This window comes from Phoenix dactylifera, chromosome 9, assembly GCF_051530095.1.
Source record: "Phoenix dactylifera cultivar Ajwa chromosome 9, Ajwa_hap1_PhDact_Kaust_v1.1, whole genome shotgun sequence".
NCBI lineage: Eukaryota > Viridiplantae > Streptophyta > Magnoliopsida > Arecales > Arecaceae > Phoenix > Phoenix dactylifera.
The window spans coordinates 25216681-25235336 of record NC_143198.1 but is presented as its reverse complement, the minus strand read 5'-3'; the positions used below and the strand labels follow the sequence as shown (position 1 = coordinate 25235336).

The window sequence follows — 18656 nt, the reverse complement described above, 5'->3', positions numbered from 1 at the left end:
ATGCTGACCAAATATCAGAAGTTAATGAAATTTTTACATTTAAAGTAGAAAGTGTTTCAATTAAATTTTGTTTCATTGCTAAAAAGTTGGTCATAGCTACTCTTCTAAATGTACGCCTACTAGTTCTTTTGTAAGCAGGTTGTAGGTTTAATTGAACATATTCTTCAAAATTAAAAGATTCACATAAACTAAAAGGTAATTCATCCTTAACTATCCATTTTACAAGTGCTTTTCTTTGATTTTCATGATTATATGCAAAATTACCTACAAGTAATCCCCCTTGTATATTAAGGGTACTTTGAGTTTGAGCATGAGAATCATGCATCCTATGACTCTCTTGATGTCTTTTTAAATGCCCTGTTCCCCCACTACTACTACAACTATAAAGTTTGGCACATTTTTTACATCTAGCTTTCCAGACTCCATCAACCATAACTCTATCAAATTCATTCCATACAGCACTAGTCCTCTTACGAGAAGAGGTTTGATCTTCACTCGGTTCACCAGTTCTAGAGGAACTAGGAACATGGGGTTGGGGATTAGTTTCTTCTCCCTCAGAAACATGAATGCCAAACTGACTTTCTTCAAAAGATGACATATCTATGATTAATTCAAAAAATAAAAACTAACCGCAAGGAGGAATTGAGTAGAGGGTCGGAGGGCAGAGGCAGAGCCGAGATTCCGAGCTTCCTCTTGTGCTCTCAACAGAAGCGACCTTCTCTTCTCAACAGGAACCTCCTCTTGTGTAGCACTTGAACAAACTAAAAATTAAATTGCTAGAAGAGCACTTTAGAAGAGAGAAATAATAGCAGTAGAGAAGGAGAGAATGAGAGGTTTGGTGTGGTGAGAATGAGGGAGGAATGGGCTATTTATAGAAGCCCAAAAATTTTTTTCCCAAAATACCCCTCAATTCAGCCGTTATTGGACTGTTGGGAGGGGTAAAATGGACTTTTTCCCGAAAATAGCCGTTGGAAACGGCTATTTTCCTCCCCCCTCTCCAGACGGGCCGTGCCGGCACGGCCCGTGTGAAGCCGTTGCGGGCCGTGCCTGGCACGGCCCGTTTGCGCCCGTTACGGGCCGTGCCTGGCACGGCCCGTGGCGTGCCGTGCCCGGCCCGCCAATAGACGGGCCTGGGGCCGGGCCGGGCTGGCGTTCCGTGCTGGACGGGCCGTGCCAGGCACGGCCCGCTTCATAAGCGGGCCGGGCCAGGCACGGCCCGTTTAGTCCTTTGGCCCGGTGGGCCTGGGCCGGGCCGGCCCGGCCCGGCACGGCCCGTTGCCCAACACTACAGGCATCAGTAAAATATTGCTGGTTGTGATATGTACTTCTAAAATGATTCAGCTGACTATCTGCATAGCCAACAGGCGTTGTTCTATCTAATTGGCGCCGCTATTTATTCTAGAAATTAAATTATTCCAATAAAGCATAACATCCAAGATATAAACAGATCAGCCCCAATAAATAAGAGGAGAAGTGAAGCTAATAGAAATTACAAAAGAATAGATTTGTATCCTCGTTGATGGGGCAGAATACAAGATATGAAAAGGCTACAATTGGGGTTGGGAGATAATCTGCACAAAAAAAAAAGGAGATATAGCAAAAGGGCTGGAAATGTAACCCTGAGATTCATGCAGAAAAGGTGAAGAGCTTTCTAGCCATCCAAAGTTTAAAAATTCATATCTAGAAACCCATTATGTAAACTCAGGATAGAAGGGATATTCAGACTCATGCATTCAACAAAGATACATGTCATTTTGTGGCTTTAGCTTGCCACAATAATTATTTGCTTCCACACTTGTAAATGGCCATTGGCCAATACTTCCCGAGAAGAAATGCTCCTACCATGTATTTCATATGTACCAAACACTGATACACCTCAAATACAGCACAGCACATCTGATACTTCCTGTAATTATCCCCAACTATTTATATTTTAAATCTTGTCCCATGGAGCGAGGATACATTTTTTGATACATCCTGGCTATTTTTTGGATGTTGTCCTGGGTTAAGCTGGCTTAGAAGTAACATCTGGCTCTGCAATTGTTTTAAGAGATAAAACCCCCTCTGGACTTCATCATGCATTCCCAAATTGAGAGAAGGCAGCTTTAAAGAGTGGGGAAACCTACGCCTGTATAATTTCTAGTAGACTAAGAATTAATATTTACAATATATATTATCCACCCCAAAGTCGTTGGATATGATCTCATGGTAAAGAGCTATCTTGGTATGATTACCACTAATGAACAGATGATCTAAATATAGTTCCAAGGAGAAAAGGAAGAAGAAAGTGAATACAAAAGAAGCATGGTGATTCCTCTAAAAGAAGGGCAACAAATGAGTGCTAACAAGTGAAAGTGTTGGCTTAAAACTAAATACCCAGTCATTGAGGCAAGAAGACAGTCTATGCACACCGTTATAGCAATAAATCTTTTGATCCATACCGATACATCACAGTTAGGGCTATAGTCCTCTTGAAGTTTTTGATAACAATCACTCAAAGTAAAGCACTTTTGTTACACACACTGTTGTTCTAGCTGAGAGTCTTGATTTGGGCAGATTCTTTGCTACAGTACTAAATTTATGCCACTGATAACAGGATATGTAACATAAAATAGAAGGACTGATGAAATCAAGCTGAAAGAATGACGGGTCTAATTGGAAAAGAGAGATAGAGAGAGAAGACAGACCAAGCATAATAATTTAGTTGATTCGAGATCCTTTAGTCTCTGAATCTGGTCGGTAGACTGTATAGGAGAAGGTACAGAAACCACAAGTAAACTGATCTCAAGCCATTAAATTATATAATACCATCCTAAACTATACAGAAGGCAACCTGAACTTGTCCTTATACAGGCCAAGTTCCTTCTTTAGTATTTTTCAAACTTTGAGCAATTGTTAACACCCCTAACCACTTTATCGAGAGAAAGTTTATAACTGAAAAATCATAGCCTGGAGGTTAGCTTTCAATAAGTGCTCATATCTAAATCACCCAGATAATTAAGTTTCAAAATTCCAATGTGCCAACACTTCTGGAAACTCAAACATGACACGACAACACTTGAAATTTTTCAAAAGTTAAGGTCTGTTCGGCATCACTTTTATTTTTTATTTTCTATTTTTAAATAAATTTACAAAAACCAAGGCATAAAAAACATGTTGGGTGCTATTGTTTTTATTTTCTATTTTTCAAAAGTCATTGTTATCATTTCTAAAAAAATAAAAGTAAGAAAGCCTTACTTCCACTATTTTCAAAAATAAAAAACTCATGCTTTTTGCCACCACCAGAACCACCACCATCTTCTACACCGCCTCTATCGTCGCCTCCACTGCAAACCCCATCGCCTCCACCATATCACTGCCATTATCATCACCGCCTCTGCTACATCGCCAAATCTCCACCACCATTGTTGTTGCCATCATCCTCATATCTATTGCACCACCACCAACAACACAATCACTGCCTCCACTATGTTCACTCACTACATTCACCACCACTACCACCGCCTCCACCACCATCATCATAGATTTTTAAAAATAACTGACTATACCAAACATGTTAATATTTTAAAATTTTAAAAATAGAAATAAAAATTTATTTTTCTATTTTTGAATATAGAAAAGTGAAAGCGATGCCAAATAACACCTAAATATCTTGTTTAGTTCCAGCCTGCCAACACTTGTGGAAACTCAAACGTGGCACAGTAGCACTTGAAATTTTCCAAAGTTAAATGTCTTGCTTATTTTAACATGTTGACAAACAAAACATTGTAGCATCTTTGCTAGAGAGCAATTAATGTAAATGCTAACACTACAATATTCTAGTGAAAAATAAGAGCATAGAACAGACAAGATGCTTATAAACCTTTGCCTCCACAAAGAAAGCATAATTACATACCCTAAATTTGCAGAACAGTGACATTAAATACCATATAGATAAATCTCAAAGTTCCTATACATGAGCATATAACTTCTATATGCATTCACACTTTATGCAATGTATTTTGTTGCAAAGAGTAAAAATATAGAGAAAAAAGTAGGAAACAACAAATAGTGCCTTCTGCTTGGTAGAAAGATTTTATTGTAAAGGCGATAAATATCTTAAATATGCATGTTCAAAAAAGAACCCTGTTTAATCTTTTTGGTGGGTTAATAACATAAAACCGTGCTTGATGATTGTAGTAATGGTACAAATGAGCAATCAGATATACATGTTACTAACGCAAGAACTACAAAATACAACAAGATAGTGCCTGAGTTCCCTAAAAATGGACACTGAGGGGTCCATAGCAGATGCAATGGCATAGTAATTGATCGTATGCTGCTCAAACAAACAAATATCTCTTGGTCCTATGTACTTGAATTTCTTTAATCACAAAGACTCAAAAGACATAACTCTGCTTGAATTGTTCTTTCTTGTTAGACTACACCAAGACTCCAATCTCCATCGATGCTCAGATGAAGGGCAACATGTTCCTCAGTAAAATCTCTGTTTCAGATTCATCATTAGGACAAGAGATGAAGAACTAAAAATTTGCACAACCCAAGATTTTTTTTTTAAAAAAAAATGTCCTTGTTATATATTTAATAATCCAGCAAAGGCTAACGTAGACATCATGTTCAACTCTTTCCTCAACTCCTAAAAGAAATGCAACATTCGATGACAATGCTGGGCTCATGGAACCATGATAATGCACTAATGCAATACAGACAGGCTAAAAGATATAAACTGAATCATTTTCATCTACCATGAAACAAATATGCTCTTACGCAATTAAAAAGTCAGTTCCTAAAAGGAGTTGTCACTACATAACCAGCGAACTATGTTCAGTTGATTAAAGAAATAGTAAGCTTTTTTTTTCCCAGAACAGCACATCTATCCATGTACAAAATAATGCAATGGGCAAATTACAGTCAGTAAATTTTCTAACATTTCAAACTATTCAAAGCAGTAACGTGAGAAAGGAGATTGAGAGGAGCGTGAAGAGCAAGAATAAGAACAAGTTGTTCCTTTTTTCTAAGTTTATCTTTCATTTAGCCATTGTGGGAGTAATATTCCATATTCCTAAAATTACTTCAGAAACACCAACAAACCAATGCTTCCACCATCAGCAACACCCAGCAGTACTAAAGTTTGCCCCATCAATAAGACAGCAACAATGGAAAGCCCTGAAAAAATTCTGAAAGCTATAACAAGACCTACTTCTACTTTTGATTGGACACCTTCTTCTTTGAAGCTGCAGTGTTCGCCTGCGGCTTCGGGTGGCGATCGGCCTCGCTCGGGTCCAACCATTTCAGCGGGTGGCGATTGAACAAGGGCCAATTGGGCACCGTAATCAATGCAGTCAGGACAACTCCAGACCCATAGATAAGCATCATAATCTGGAAGGAGCCGATCGCATATCCGACCCCAAAAGCAACAACTCCGAACACCACCAGCGAAATCAGCATCAAAATCTCCGAGCGCTTCTGTCCTTGCCAATCCATCTAAAAGAAAAAAAGGAAGAAAGAAACATATCTAAATTGGCCGAAAAAAAAACAGAACTTTGCAATAAAACCTCTAAAAAAATCAGAATATAACCAAAAAGAACCAAATTGTAGCAGGATTAGCGATCCACCCACTAAAAGTTAAGGATTAAACGCCCTAAGATCACAAAAATCGCTAGAAGAAACAAAGGGATCGATCCATAACCCGAGATTGCCAAAGCGTGAATTGAACGTTCGATCAAGATTCAGAGTGATGTTTAAGAATATCACAAGGGGAAGAACGAAACTGGATTGGTTTGAATCGCAGCGCAGAACGAGGAGGATGAGGCGATCGTGGGTTAGGACTGGATCAGAGAAAACCCTGACGTAAAAGCTAACCCTAACCCTAACCGAGATGATAGCTTCTTACCGCGGGAAGGCTGAATTCGCCGCAGTGTCGGAACGAAGGGCTGCGGAGAGCGTCAAGCCGACCGGATCGGGTTGGATTGAGATTAGACTTGGATGGAGTCGAATTGAACATATACAGCAAAACTCCATGAGCTTGCCCTGAAGCTAACCCGACCTACCAAAAGGGACTAGAATGCCTAACCCGAACAGCCTAAACTGTTTTGAACCCAACTTGCTAATTTCTTTAGAATCATGTCATTATTTAATAAAAAGCATATCATTTTTGGTGTTCTTATACGAAAGTATGAAATACATCCATAGATGATCATGCATGCAGAAGCATCCATAGCACCATGAATAGAAACTTTATAAAAAAATAAGCTATCCGGAGATGCATACAATTTCGAGGTATATTATAATAGATTTTAAGGGCCCACCTTTATTGTCTATATTTATTATTTTTCAAGCTAGATTTTTTTGTTAAACTTGAGGATTTCAATAGGTGGGAAAAGAAATCTTTTTTAAAAAATAAGTTTAAATAAAATAGATGAAAAAAAAGAAGAATTGGGGTAAATTATAAGTGACCATCCAAGGACTATAAGAAATAAGAGGAGACAATGATGAAAGTAGAGTGAAACAGGTGGAGTAAACCACAACTCGAGGTTGATTGTGGCAGGTAGGCAGCGCACTTGCGTTATGACTGCTATTAGAGCTGAGCTCAGGGCAGTATGGAAGGGGATCACATATGCGAAGAGTTTCCTAGGGGCTGACCGTATTATCCTGGAGGGAGACTACTATAGTGATTGAATGGATTCATCAGGTTAAGCGACAGGGCGATGACCATCCGTTATTCAGGGATATCTAGAGATTGGTATTCGGCTGTCGTTTTATTCAGGTTGCTCATGTGTATCGAGAGATGAAAAAGGCTGCTGACTGAGTTGGTTTCTTTGCTGCTCATCATTAGGAAGAGATTTTGTGGACATGGTCCAACTCTGCCCCTACATCTTTGTATCATCTTATTCCTCTTGACTCTACTGATAGTACTCATATTTGATTGACGTGTACTATCGTTTAACCAAAAAAAGAGTTGTCGCTGCAGCAAGGAAAGTGAGTGCTTAATTGAGATCCTTGATGGTTAAGAGGTTGATGATTGCTTTTTTTTTTTTCTTTTAACAATACTATTGTTTCTCCAAGAATCTCCTCTAACCCAGGTTTTGGTTCAACAAAAATGGGTTTGACTGTTAGTCTAGATCTAAATTATCATTTCTATTTTATAAGTCCAAAATATTTCAAGAAAGTTATAAAAAAAATATAATATAATATATATATATATATATATATACACTTTTTTTGAGCATCCTTCACGACTCACGTCCGATGAACGGTTTATTGGACCACGTTTGGAAAGAGTTAACAGAATTCGCAACCAACCGTTCGGATTTGGATAAGTTTCTTTTATCCGGTTGGACTCACTTCAGATATCGGATCCGGATCTGAATTTTAGATTTTTTTTCTTTTTTTCGAATTTCAGATCCGGGTAAAGATTCGGATATCCAATAAAAAGCTATAAATGCCGAACCGCGCGCGGGCCCGCCGATCGGCGCGCTCTCGTCCGCGTGGTTTCTTGTACTCTCCGATCGTCCTCTCTCTCCATTCCCCGACCGCCGACCTCCGTGACGCGGCCGCCGACCGTCGATCATCTTGGCCAAGGCCAGCTGACCGTCGACCAGGCCACCACCGCCGCAAGCATCGACCGCCGTGGCCCGTGGACCGAACCGCCTCCATCGACCTTTGTCCCAGGTATCTGCCCTTCTCTCTCTCTCTCTCTCTCTCTCTGCCTTCCCTTCTCTACCCTTTTCTCTTCCCCCCCTCCCCACGCGTTATCTTCATCTCCTCACGCTACCGGGCTGTTGCTCCTTTTCTTGGAGCCGTCGCTCCATGAAATGACTCTGGAACTTCATAATGAGAACTATAGTAAACCATCATGTTAAATTTTTGCTAAAAATTAAATCATTTGTCATTGTGTAGGGGTCCGGTGCTTGACTGGACCGTAAGAATGTTTTATGTGCAGCTAAATCAATCAGCTAGTATTGGATGAAACTAATATGTTACTGGGGGTATTACTACTATATGACTTGATGTTATGCGAGCTGTTAAGGAAAAATTTTAGATACAAATCTGTGTATTTCCCGAGAAAGAATGCTGGCATGCAAGATCGAGTGGATCGATCGAGGAATTTGATTAAGCTAAGATACAGGGTTCAGTCCTGTCTTTCACAATTCTAGTAGAACGAGCATTACGCAAGGAATGAAAGTAATAAGAGAGTACTAACTCCCAGGTAAGTGAGATAAACCAATGAGATTGATTTCACAGGGATATTCAATTACAAGCCATGAAGGTAAAGGAAAAAAACTCATGATAAGAGGGGGAGATGAGTCATCTCTGTTCTTCTAATCATGACCAAGTCCGCCGTTCAAATCCCATATAAAAGGAGTAAGTATGATATTTTGCTTATATGCGGGATTTGAGCTGCTTTCTCGATTGTTGCTGCTAAATTCGGATCGAGGTCGGAGTTCAACTCAGCTTACCTTGAGGTCAGCAAGAACCGAGCTAAGCGGGGTGGCCGAGTGTGCTAGAGCTAGCTTCCTCCGGGGACGGCCTGCAAAAAGTCGGTTCGCTGAAAAGTTTTCAGTGGAGAATCCTTTGATGCTTAAGTCGGAATAGAGAAGCGACAGTGAAAGGGAGAAATTCAGCGGAGTTGAGTTTTCTATGAATGATATTGCATACCTGAGGTCCTCCGAACTACCCCTTTTTATAGGGGGGTCGGTTTTGTCGTTATCTGGGCTGATATGACGTGTGCCAGTGGTCAGGCATACATCTACGGTTTGGGCATCATTCCGCGTGGGTGGCGTATGGTCCTAACAGCGTGCCGACTGCAGTGCTGCCATAACGGCGGGTTGCCGGAACGGTTAGTCTTTATTGGCACGTGTTGATTGGCTCTTTTGTTGGAGCCGAAGCAGCTCGTCTAGCTTGGTTGGCTCCTCAGCTGAGGCCGAAGTTGCCTATCTCGGTTTGTATCGAGGTCGAGGAGGTCAGTCTGGTCTGAGGTCAAAGTATCCAATATTTTCTCTATCATCGATGATAAAAAGATGTTTACCACCAATTTCACAGGTTGCTCGAACTCTACATATGGATGGTTGACCCTCCATTATATGGTTCTTTTTACCTCCATGTGCGAACAGGTTAAACCTTCAATCTATGGGTTCTTTGACATCTATGGAGGAATAGGTTGAACCTTCGCTCTGGATCACCTTGATGTTCGAGCATATTGAACTTTTGCTCTTTCAGCAGAATTGGAGCTGCATGGATTGATGGTTGGAAGATCATTCACTGTTGATAAATACTTTGGATCCTAGAATTATAGGAGGAGGTCGTCTAGTAGAGCTGTGTGTTGAATGCGTCGAAGGGGATCAAATGGATATTTTTTCGCTTTTATGATGTGGAGTGAAAGTTATTTTCAGCAATAACTTCCTTTAGGAGGCAGTTCATTGTCATGGTAACTTTTTTTTCTGGTGGTTAGTAGCAGTTTCTTACATAAATAACTCTCCTTCGAATGGTTGTTGTCGCAAATAATCACCATATGTCCCGATAACTCCCTTTAGGAAGCTGATTTTAGTGTCAAACCCCCTATATATGGCCTTTTATGTGAGTCAGAAGTGGCCAAGAGCCTTCAGAGCGTCACACCAGCAATAATCAACCAAATTAATATTGATCGGCCCGATGTTTTTGATCATTTACTATAGTTAGTTGATGGCTGATAACTTTTGGGTGTAAGCATTGCCTACCATGACTCCATGAAAATGGATATTTTTGTTGAGCTGAATAACCATAAGTTCACATGGAGTTTGATAGTCTGCCTAGTTTTGACTTAATAGTGTTCATGGTGGATTGAAACTGAAAGTATCTATCAGATGCATCCCATCACCAGCAGTAGTATTTTCACGACATTCTCTAGCGGTCATTGTGGAAGCTTCTTTGGTGAGACTAGAGTGAGATACTTTGGTTGGCTAATATTTGTGTTTTGTAACTCTAAAATTGTTGTGCATTGTTATATGTTTAATGAAATAATATTTGTGTCTGCTACTTTGAAATTCAATATTTTGATTTCTTTTCATATTCTTGTAGGGCATTTTTTCAATTTCTAATAAACATATCTTGCATGTTAAAAAACTAAGGGCCTGTTTGGCATCACATCCAATTTTCAATTTTCAGTAATTTTTTTTACAAAAACACAGAAATCGGGCAGGATTGGTGTTTTACAACCCAGTTTGTATTTTGTCTTTTGAGAACTCTCTCGGTGTATAGAAATTGTGGAAGTTAAAAATCTAATTTCAAAAGCTTTTGAAAACCAAAACTGCTCGTGAGCACCACCATCGTCACTGCCACCACCACTTCTGCTGCCACCCGTTGTAGCTGCCCAACACCATCCATCAGCCACTTCCCCCACCGCTTGCCGACCACCACAACAGCTGTCACCACCACCATCGCCACCGCCACATCCACCACCAAACACAACCCAAATGACAATGGACAGGTTTTGGGTTTTGAGCTCGAAAAAAAGAAGAAGTAGAAATTTGGTTTTAGTTAGTAAAATATGAAAATTGGGAGTAATGCCAAACACTGCTTAAGTTACATACAGATATAGAAATTTCAGAACATAAAGGAGATAACTTGGGATTGTGGATTTTGCATAGTTGCATAAGTGGGCATATTATTTTAAATAAAATAACACCCTAGATATTAATGCAAACCTTCGAGGAACATATTTATGCACTTTATTATCTTCTTTCAAACATACATTAGTTTCCTTGGACTCCTGATCCACATTTGCATGCTTGACACATCAGGTTTTGTTACTGTCTTACTGACAAATTTCTTCCTTTACCATGGATTATGTTATGCTTGTAATTTTAAGATTATATACACTACTAGGTCTACTTCTTGGAATATAAACTATTCTGTGGGAGTGGTTTTGTTATATGTTATGAAGTTTACATCTGTATCACTATAAACTATGGAGTAAACATTGGTTCTCAGCAGTTCAGGACCGGATTATTCCTGGTCATTTTACATCTTTGCTTATTATCCTAGGACAGATTTGAATGTTATGCTATGTACATGTTTCCCTTCCCTGGTTTGTATGGCATATCTCTCTTCCCTGGTTTTATGGGCATAGAGCTGACTATTATTAATTGTATTCTGCTGGAGCTTGGCCATGTAGATGTACCCCATATGATGAGTAGCCTTGGCGTGCTCCTACCTCACTCTGGAACCAGGTTGGGGAAAAAAACTATTCCTATCTATTAAGCCCTTCTTTATATATGTAATTGTTGGTGGAATATTTATGTTATTGGAAATAACCTATCCTTGTTGAGACCACCCTTTGTTGGCCTGAATGCTTGATTAGTTCTTGTTTGATCCCTTTTTGATAAACTGCTTGCTTGCACAATCTATTCTCTTTAAAATATCATTTTCAGGTGAACCGACCACCTTTGTATACTCATGCAGAGGACAATATGCTTTCTGCACCTAGCGACAATGTGTTGGCTGTTGCAGGATCGAGACCAGGAAATGAACTGGCTACTGTTCCTCAGTCTCTTCAAGCTCCCAGGTCCAGGTGGAAAGCAGCGGACCTCCAGTCTTGAGTCGTCCATAATGCTGCTCACAGATCACCAGGGTGCTGTATACACCATGAAGTTCAACCCAGCAGGAACTGTGACAGCATCTGGATCCCATGACAGAGATATCTTCTTGAGAGGACACAAGAATGCAGTTCTGGACCTCCAGTGGACCACCGATGGAACCCAATTAATCTCAGCAAGCCTTGACAAGACTCTTAGTGTGAGGACCTGTGAGGACGTGCATTTAGTCCCACATTGGTTATTCACCAAAAAAATCTTGGGTACTTGTATAGGACTAAAAAGTCAAAAAAAAATACCTTTCGACTGACCATTTTGGGTGAGGTCCTACATTGTTATAAATGGTATCAGAGCGAACTCGGCCCATAACCTATGTAGACTAGGGGACGCTACAATATGGGTTCATGGAAGCTAACCATAGGCCGATCATGATACTTATGATTAGAGTTAAACTTTTAGCCTATCGAGGATATCAAGACTTGAACGGAGGGATCCATGCGAGCGTGTGTTTAGTCCCACATCGGTTATTCGCTGAGAAGATCTTAAACGAGGACGTTGGGGGCTTACATAGGGGAGCATGTGAGAACTATGCAGGTGTGCGTTTAGTCCCACATCGGTTATTCACCGCTGGCCTTTTTGGGTGAGGTCCAATGTGACATTTAGAGCATGTTTGTGAACTCATGCTGCCCTTCACGCAGAGGTCCAACCCTTGTTGTGAGTGGCTCCAATGATGGGACAGCCAAACTCTGGATCTTCGTATGAGAGGTGCAATCCGGACATTTCCAGACGAGTATCAGATCACTGCTGTCAGTTTCTCAGATGCAGCAGATGAGATCTTTTCCTGCGGGTTAGACAATGATGTGAAGGTGTGGGATCTTCGCAGAAATCAGGCGATAACGACTCTCCAGGGCCAGGGGGGCATAATAACAGAAGGCTGCTAAATTTAGCAGTGGTGGGTGTAGCTTCTGTATGGTTTGATGATGATATAGTGCAAAGAAATTAGTGATGGGTGTAGTTTTTATATGGTTTGATGATGATATAGCAAAAAGAAACTAGCAGCAACAACAGTTGCTTTACAGTTTGATCAATTGTTCCATCTAAATCACACGGTAATCTGATATTTTGAGAATGGCAGTGTATGTCAAAAACAACAGAACAACTGCTAAATTTATGTTCATGTTTTTTTTTTCTCTTTAAACTTTTGCTTTGCAGACAGGATTTCATTGATGGGTCACCTGTCGCTGTTAACTTATGTTACACTTACCACATTCTTGATCCATCTTGCTCAATGTCAGTGATGCAGGTTTTGTATTGTTATATCTCTTTCTTCAACTTGTGTTGGGTGGCGCATGTCTAAGCTACTGCTTTGCTGCTGTCCTATTTTCTGCTATTGCTTTTGTTCTTCACCGGAGAGCAGTGAGTAGATTTAATTCTTCAGTAATCATTTCTATAACTATAATATTTTAATTATGTTTACTGGATAATTTTCCTATTTTGTACGTTATGGAGCAGATCGAAGCCTGGTGTCCATCAAGTTTGATTGTCTGTGAGACACAAAACAAGTCACTAAGCCCCCTTTGATGCTCTCTGTGCTTCAGTATACGTAAATTCAGTGATCTACAACTGTTAAGAGGCTTTTGGGCTTATTGACCATATGGCTCAATCCTTTGATGGACTGCACCTAAACCTACTCACGCCTGTACAATTACACCAGTGGCATGACTATGCTTAGGGGTGTAAGTGGATTACCTAATATCCATATGGATAGAAATTGGAGTACCTGACTAACACTATAGCAAAATTCGAAAAAGCCAACTCATCATTGCTGATGCTAGGGAGATGCGTTGGTAAATTTGGTTCCCGCGCCAAATTTTGCCGACGCTCGGGAACCAAATTTACCGACGCATCTAATGAGTGTCAGCAATCTGAAAGAACATATATTGTCAAGCATCGTCGGAGGTCTCAAGCTAAGCCAACGTTGTCAAGCGCTGGGAGTCGGCTTGTGACGATGCTTTTAAGCGTCGTTGTTGTCCTCCAGTCTAAAACGATGCTTATAAGCGTCATCGAAGGTCGAGACCTAAGACGACGCTTATAAGCATCGTCGTAGGCCAACTCTCCAAATCAAACCCAGCGCCTGATCCGGAGTCCTTATTCTGCCCTAGCTAGCCTCCTTTTTCTCCTTTCCGATGCTGAGAAGCTCTAGCCCCTATTTTTCTCCTCTCCAGCACCGACTGACCGACCCCATTCCTCTCCGCTCGAGGTATTTTTCTCTTCCTCCCTCCTTCTTGCTTGTTCTCCTCCTTTTTTTTTATGTGTTTGTGGGTGTTTTTTTCTTCGTTAATTTGTGATTTACGCACGCTATTTCTAGTTTCTAGCTTCACCTTCGCCCTAGGATCTTTTCCTCCTCCCTCCTCTCCGGCACCAACCGACCAGTCCTGAAACCTCGATCGAGCTTTGCGTCTGTCCAAGATCTTCTCTTCCTCTCTCTTTTCCAGCATCGACCGGTCCGAAGCAACAATCGATCGAGGTCCACCTCTGCCCGAGATATTGCACTATGCTCTTAACTCTTACCACAAAATTAGAATGTCACATTGTGCCATTAGAACTATTAATTTAGATACGATTGGGATATGGATCTATTACCGATTTGAACTGGCAAGGGATGTAGTCCAGAATCTAGTACGAGACTATTAGGAAATGTGAGATCTAACTTCAAGTTAGGTCATCTTCATAACCAATAGGAAGGCCGATGAATGCATTTCCTAAAACATCTTTTTATATAATAATTAGGTGTGACTGTTTCACTCTTTACTTTATGACAAGAGATTCCTACTTTTATGAATCGCAAACTATGCTTTCCAGCATAAGAAAAACATTGTTTATATAACGAAAAATAGTACTGTTGTTACTATGCTGATTTGGAAACCCGAGTTCATCCATGGACTGATTCGGAACTAGAGCAGAGTGGATGGCTGCTGAACTTTTTTTTTTTTGGCTACCATGGTAGCAAGATAGGATTAGGTTGGAGCCTGCAGGGTTAGGTGGGCACTGTATTCCCGCATGGACAAATGAGGTTCTGGAGTGGTGTGATGGAAGGATATCTATGATCACTGACTTGGAATTGGAGCCTCCAAGACTCCAACCACGTTCATATAGATCTGCTCCAGATGACGGATGATTAACGTGCTCAAAATCTTAGGACTGTAGGATTAATGACCCTTCCAATACCTCCAGTTTTTTTCTTCACTCTCTCTTCCATACTTTATTCTAAAGTTGAAACTTTGCTTCACCTCGCGAACAGGATATCATGTGAATCAGATGGCCGGAGGCATCCACGAACCCCATAAGTTGCTTTTAGAATATATTTTCATTTGTTGATGGCAACAAAGGAAAATCATAAGGAAACATGGTGGAGCGAGTTGCTGGTTATCCTGCCAAGTGAATGTCACCTTTCTGGTCATAAAATCCATATACTATGCATTGAGATGGGTGCTCTAAGCCCTATATCGCTTAATAATATTATGATTCAGTAGTTTCATTTTGTCTTGTTTTACTTGTTGATGCTAAGCATTTTACTTGGATACTTTTTAAATTAATATAATAATTCAGACGTTTGATGTAATACTTTATGTGGACATTAACATTGAATAATTAATCATTACTTATATTATTTTTTTTAAGTTCCAATAATGATGGAGAGAAATTGTTCTGATAGATTAATAGTCATTGCTCGAGGTCTGAATAATATTGTCAACGGATATGATGGGTTCATTATAAATGGTTTTAAATTTCATACTAAAAAGCGTGAGAAATTTAGAACAATTCGAAACAGTGGGGTTATAGTTGAGGCAGACGGAAAAGTTTATTATGGTGCCTAACAGATATTTATGAGCTGGATTATTATGGAAAGTTTAAGGTAGTATAATTTCGATATGATTGAATGGATATAAACTCATCTAAAGGTTTAAGGTAGGACATAAATGGATTCACACTTGTAAATTTTTTAAGGTTGATATATACTAGTGTGTTATTGAAAGATTACCCATTCGTTTTTTCATCTCAAGCTCGACAAGTATTTTTTGTGCAAGACTCAAAAGATAAGAATTAGTTTGTTGTCATTAAGACTAAGCCTAGGGACTTGTATAATATGAGAAAAGGGTTGGAAGAGGAGGATGATGAGACTTATACTTAGTATATGACTTATAATATTGTGCCAACTGATGAAGACTTATACTCAAGGGAGGAGGTTGTTATGGAGGACGAGACGAGGACCCACTCGAGCAAAGGATGTGTGACAGCTTCCTCAGGGTGAGAAGATCGTCATCCAATGCAACGAATTAGGGGAGCCCATCAAGAGGGCTAGTGGCCTTTTATCAAGTTTCTTAGGATCAGTTACATGTAAGGGTCAGCTGTATCTGCTCAACTATACGAAATGGAATGATATGCTTCGTTCATATAAAGTTGAGCTTCTTGGAGTTATACAAGTAAAGAATTGAATTTGATTTTTGTTAATTTGATACCTTCTTAGAGTTATACAGGTCAAATTGGCATGGCACGACATGTAATGGCCTTTGATGGTGCTTAAAAGTGTGGGCAAAGGCCCTAGATGGGCTGACATTAATAAACGTTGGCGGAAACCGAACATAGGGGTAGCGTCGACAGAAGCCCGACTAGGCTACCCCTATGTTCGGTTTCTGCCGATGTTTATTAGCGTCGACAGACTCCAAAATGGGCCGACACTAATAAGCGTCGGCCCAAGCCTAGATAGGCCCTATACTAAAAAATGAGCCGACGCTTAGTACTCAAAAATAAGCCGATGCTCATAAATTGGGTTTATGCCGATGCTTTTAAAAAGTGTGGGAAAAAAATTTTTCCACCCTCACTTGTCCGACGCTTTTGTGATGCTTTTGGAAGCGTCGGCGCTAAAATTTCTTGTGCTTATAAACATAAGTAAAGGCGCTAAAAAGCGCCAGAAAAGACTTTCTTTTTAGTGTAATATCCGTGTTTGTATACATATCCATCGAAGAAAAACAAATATGGATATAAATAAACAATTATCCGATCCGTATTCGAATATCCAATTTCATCTAATTTTATATAGCACATACAAACTTATAAGAAAAATAAATGATCATACTAATATACTATTAACTTAATTCACCATCCACCTAGTAATATCTTTGATTCTGTGGTCATAAGATTTAATTATATGATTTATATTCGTATCTATATTCATACTTTTGGTGGACGATTTATATCCATATTCATTTAAAATAAATATTAATATGAATTTTTACATCTGACTAGCATCTCTGTATTCATCAAACAAAACAAACATAAATATGGATAACCAGTATCCAATCCGATTTCAACTCTAACTATAGTTGTTTAGAAGAGAGAGAGAGAGAGAGAGAGAGAGAGAGTGTGTGTGTGTGTGTGTGTGGAGTAAAGCCAGCTAGGCCTGACTGTAAATTGGGGACCTGCCTTCATACGTGTTTCTCCAATAGTAAGGAGAGAAGGAGACATCACTTGTTGAAATTGGAATAGAAGCTAGCCTGAAATATATAATTATGTCGCTCTCGCAATTGCAAACATCCGTTGCAGACCTCCTACACAGGTGAAGATAACAGATCTCCAACAATGGAGAGTAACAGAGGCTGCTGTTGGACAATGGATACATGGGGTCAGATCCCATCAATGTACTCGCCGATCTCTCAATTTTTACAAGGCTGGTGTGCAAGCTATACCTAAAAATTAATTCTCATATTTGGAGTATAAGCCTGAAGATGCTTCCTAGTTTTCACATAAAATTCCATGATACATATACAACAACTTATGAACATCTCTGTCATGTTTCATGGGTTAGACAGGCACTATATCAATATGTTGAATCAAGCTGAGGACCTATCAATATTTTCAGGGGAATCTACTTTATTTTTCTTTCTGGACCACTTTTATTTATTTATTTTTGTATTTCTTTATAATTTATTGGAGGAATGGCCCAGTATTAAAATTTGAAGATGATTTTGCTTTTGGCCTCAGCAAGCACACACACCAACCATGCTTATGTGGAGTTGAATGCACATGTTTTGATAGCCAATGCACATATTTTTAATACTAATGCATTTTTTTTGATAATTAATGCATAAATTGTTATACATAAATTGTGTAGCCAAAGGGAAAGTATCTAAAGATTTCAAAACTGGGTCATTATTCCAAGAGGAAGAAGATGATTCAGAAATGCAAAAATGGAATCTAAGCATGCCGTTTTAACAAAATTCCAATAATTCTTGGCATTGTATTCCATCTTCTCTCTCTCTCTCTCTCTCTTTGTTCAAACATCTCGGCGTCGATCTAAATATCTTGTTTTGTTTCCCTGCCGACATGTCCCGATCATTTGTTTGGTGAGAATGGCGACATGAGTTTAATTCATATATCATTTTTTCAAATGTCATGTATTTAGTAATCATTTGATTGTTATTCTTCAGGCGGTAGTTATGGAGAACATTAGTACTAAAAGTATGAAGATGTTACTTGGTTACTTGATGTTTTCTTTTGTATTGGTCTCCTTATCTCATGGTCCCAATCAACCAACAACATGGCTTCCTTTTCAAGAAGAGATCATGATCCAAGAATGATAAGTTAAAATAAAGCCTTGTGTCCCCATATTTTCCCTCACTCCATCCATCAATCCAATTTCTTGGCTCCTTTTATGTCCGAGTGATCTTCCGTCACCATGGAAAGGGATGTTGTTTTCACTTTTTTTTTTTTTTTTCCCTTCCGTTCTAGTGGCCCATCACATTACGCGATCTCAATCACTTGAAACGAAGAGGAGCAATTTTGTCTCGGCCATTTATTTGCTAGAGTACCAATATTCCAATTTGCTTTCCAAGTCATGCACATTTGTTTGCTAGGTCAAAAGGCACCTACATGTGTGCGTAGAGATCAAAATTATCTGCCTTCAAATAAAATCTTTCAGGTGAAAAGCTCAAAGTGAGTACGACATTTTCATGATTTAGATTACATGATCTTGACTTGAGAAAGCTAAAAGTTGACTATTTGAACTTGCATGTCTGTCTCGTGTGC

General features: G+C 39.6%; 1 protein-coding gene and 1 long non-coding RNA gene across 4 annotated transcripts; one reads left to right on the top strand and one right to left on the bottom strand.

Annotated features, from left to right (window-relative positions):
• Window positions 1-5001: 5001 nt before the first annotated feature.
• On the bottom strand, window positions 5002-6052 carry LOC149752910 (signal peptidase complex subunit 1-like). 3 transcript variants are annotated; one of them, XM_089925467.1, is made up of 2 exons: window positions 5894-6052; window positions 5002-5484 (listed from the first exon to the last, which is right to left on the bottom strand). In XM_089925467.1, the coding sequence occupies exons 1-2, from the start codon at window positions 6002-6004 to the stop codon at window positions 5203-5205; spliced, it is 393 nt and encodes a 130-aa protein (XP_089781593.1). In that variant the 5' UTR covers window positions 6005-6052; the 3' UTR covers window positions 5002-5202. The 3 variants fall into 3 exon arrangements, with proteins under 3 accessions (XP_089781593.1, XP_089781594.1, XP_089781595.1); XM_089925468.1 differs by having other exon boundaries at window positions 5772-5899; XM_089925469.1 differs by lacking the exon at window positions 5894-6052 and adding an exon at window positions 5690-5830.
• A 1414-nt stretch (window positions 6053-7466) lies between these two features.
• LOC120112407 (uncharacterized) lies at window positions 7467-12658 on the top strand. Its single transcript, XR_016396502.1, has 2 exons — window positions 7467-7671; window positions 11440-12658. It is a non-coding gene; the product is annotated as an uncharacterized LOC120112407 (long non-coding RNA).
• The last annotated feature ends 5998 nt before the right edge of the window (window positions 12659-18656 follow it).

Coding starts and splice junctions, on each gene's coding strand:
- LOC149752910 (XM_089925467.1), bottom strand. CDS start 6,004: ATGTTCAATTCGACTCCATCCAAGTCTAATCTCAATCCAACCCGATCC. Junction 5,485..5,893: donor GCGAATTCAGCCTTCCCGCG/GTAAGAAGCTAT, acceptor TTTTTCTTTTAG/ATGGATTGGCAAGGACAGAA.